At 39.4% G+C, this 2,173-nt stretch overlaps 1 protein-coding gene across 1 annotated transcript; it reads left to right on the top strand.

Annotated features, from left to right (window-relative positions):
• The first annotated feature begins 1,102 nt into the window (after nt 1-1,102).
• LOC140814149 (calcium-binding protein KIC-like) lies at nt 1,103-1,695 on the top strand. Its single transcript, XM_073173029.1, has one exon. It carries the CDS (start codon nt 1,275-1,277, stop codon nt 1,632-1,634), a length of 360 nt encoding a protein of 119 aa, XP_073029130.1. The 5' UTR covers nt 1,103-1,274; the 3' UTR covers nt 1,635-1,695.
• The last annotated feature ends 478 nt before the right edge of the window (nt 1,696-2,173 follow it).

Genomic DNA, 2,173 nt, shown 5'->3' with positions numbered 1-2,173 from the left:
CGTGGCCAATTTCAATTTCGAGCAAAAAGGATTGAAATCGAAAAAAATACAAATTATTATACTAAAACTGCGAATTGTTCATAACATTACTAAAATTGAAAAAAATATAATTTCCCCATTTAATTTGTTTCTGCTATAGTTGTGATAGGCAATGCCCCACCAATAATCCAAGGGCCAGAATTGACCTTCGTCGACATGCTAAAAAACCTTGGGTCATTTTTGTGGCTCTTGGATCTAGGGGTGGGTACGGTACGGTATATCGTACCGAACTACGGTACCGTATACCGTATCGAAAATATCGGTATGATGAAAAAAACTCATATCGGTACCGTACCGACACCGAAAATTTTGTCGATATACCGAAAAAATGTCGGTATACCGAAAATACCGACATTTTTTCGGTATACCGACATTTTTTTGGTATACCGAACTTAAATTTAAAAAATAATAATAATAATAAATTATTTTCGGTATTTCGGTATATACCGAAATATCGAAAAAAAAATTATTTCATACCGATACCGATACCGAAAATTTCGGTACGGTATGATACCGTACCGAAATTTTCGGTATACCGATTTTTTCGATAAGTTCGGTATTTTTTTCGGCACGATTTTTCGGTATTTCGGTATTTCGGTATTTTTTCCCACCCCTACTTGGATCTGTGATATGAGCAGGACCCAAGTAACCCTGGTACAGTGGAAACTTGCTAAGAAAGACTGGATTCCGATTATTTCTGCATTTCGAGGCTGTTTCCGAAACTTATTTCAACTTTTGGGAAACATCGTTGATGGCATATTGCGAATCCGGACCAGACAAATACAGTGCAAGAATAATATCGACGAGTCATGTATTCGCTATGAAACTTCGAGGAAAAAGCTAGCATGCACGTCAGGACAACGACACCCATCATCAAATATAAAAGTCCCATCCGCCTCCAAACGAGCAACTTCCTGGAAAATCACCATATTGTTGAATATAATGTCGACCACCGACGACAGATATATGAACAAACACTTGTCAACCCGGCCGTGGGCAATATAAAAAAATATATTTGGGAATCGTCCACTTTCCATGCAACCGCAATATCTTTTTTTTACGGTCCAGAGGGTAGCTCCTAGACGCTAATTACCAGTACTGGTGGGTAATTGTCAGAAAAATTACTTCACCGTCCTAACCCTGAGTATTCCTATTCCTATTCCTATAAAAGGACCACAGGGGCTTTCAAATTCCTCCACGATTGATCAGTATTTCTAATAAAGAAACCAAAGGAAATGGAAAGCAAAGGTGATCGAGGGACAGAATATGAAGACTTGTTGGATGTGATGGTGGAAAAGTTGGACGTGGATAAGTTTGTTGGCGAGCTCTGCGGGGGTTTCCAGCTCCTGGCGGACCCGACGAAAGGGTTGATCACTCCAGAGAGTCTGCAGAACAAGTGTAAACTGTTGGGACTGGAAGAAGAAGATGCGGAGGCCATGGTGCGAGAAGGTGACTTGGATGGAGATGGCGCGCTTAACCAGATGGAGTTCTGCGTTCTTATGGTCAGGCTCAGCCCAGGGATCATGCAAAATGCGGACGTATGGCTTGAAAAAGCCATTCAAGCTCACTTCCAGCCAACTGCGTCGTCTTCATAGTCATCATGTCTTCTGTTTTATCGTTATAATAATTCACTGTTGCAACGGTTTGCTATACCTCGATTGCGCTGTATATATATGTATGTGATGGTGAAACTTGCAAGTAGCCATATAGCGATCACTTACATGCACTACAAAAAAAAAAAATTATGCTTAGCGACGGTTTTTTAACTATCCAGCACTTTATATATTGTTAAATCTCGACGATTATAAGATCCGATTCACAAATAAAATTTTACTGTCAATAAAATCTATTCCAGGAAAAAATACATTATAAGGACACCGGCCGGAGTATCCGAAGATACTCAGATGCTCAAGTGAAAATTGAGTATAACAATCGTAGTTCTTCGCCACAGAAATGACCATCTTCCATAGAAATTGGTTATCCTTCGAAATTTAACTCATCCCTTAGATAGTATTGTAGGATATTAATTCATCTCACAAAAATTAGGTGGATACAGGTTTGTCCAATTACGCCATTGTAGGAATTGCAATTTGAAGATTAACCAACTCGCAAATAGACCAGCCAATTCGAAGTC

This window comes from Primulina eburnea, chromosome 15, assembly GCF_022965805.1.
Source record: "Primulina eburnea isolate SZY01 chromosome 15, ASM2296580v1, whole genome shotgun sequence".
In the NCBI taxonomy this organism is placed as follows: Eukaryota; Viridiplantae; Streptophyta; class Magnoliopsida; order Lamiales; family Gesneriaceae; genus Primulina; species Primulina eburnea.
Note: the sequence above shows the minus strand (reverse complement) of the source record. Positions and strands in the feature narration are given on the sequence as shown.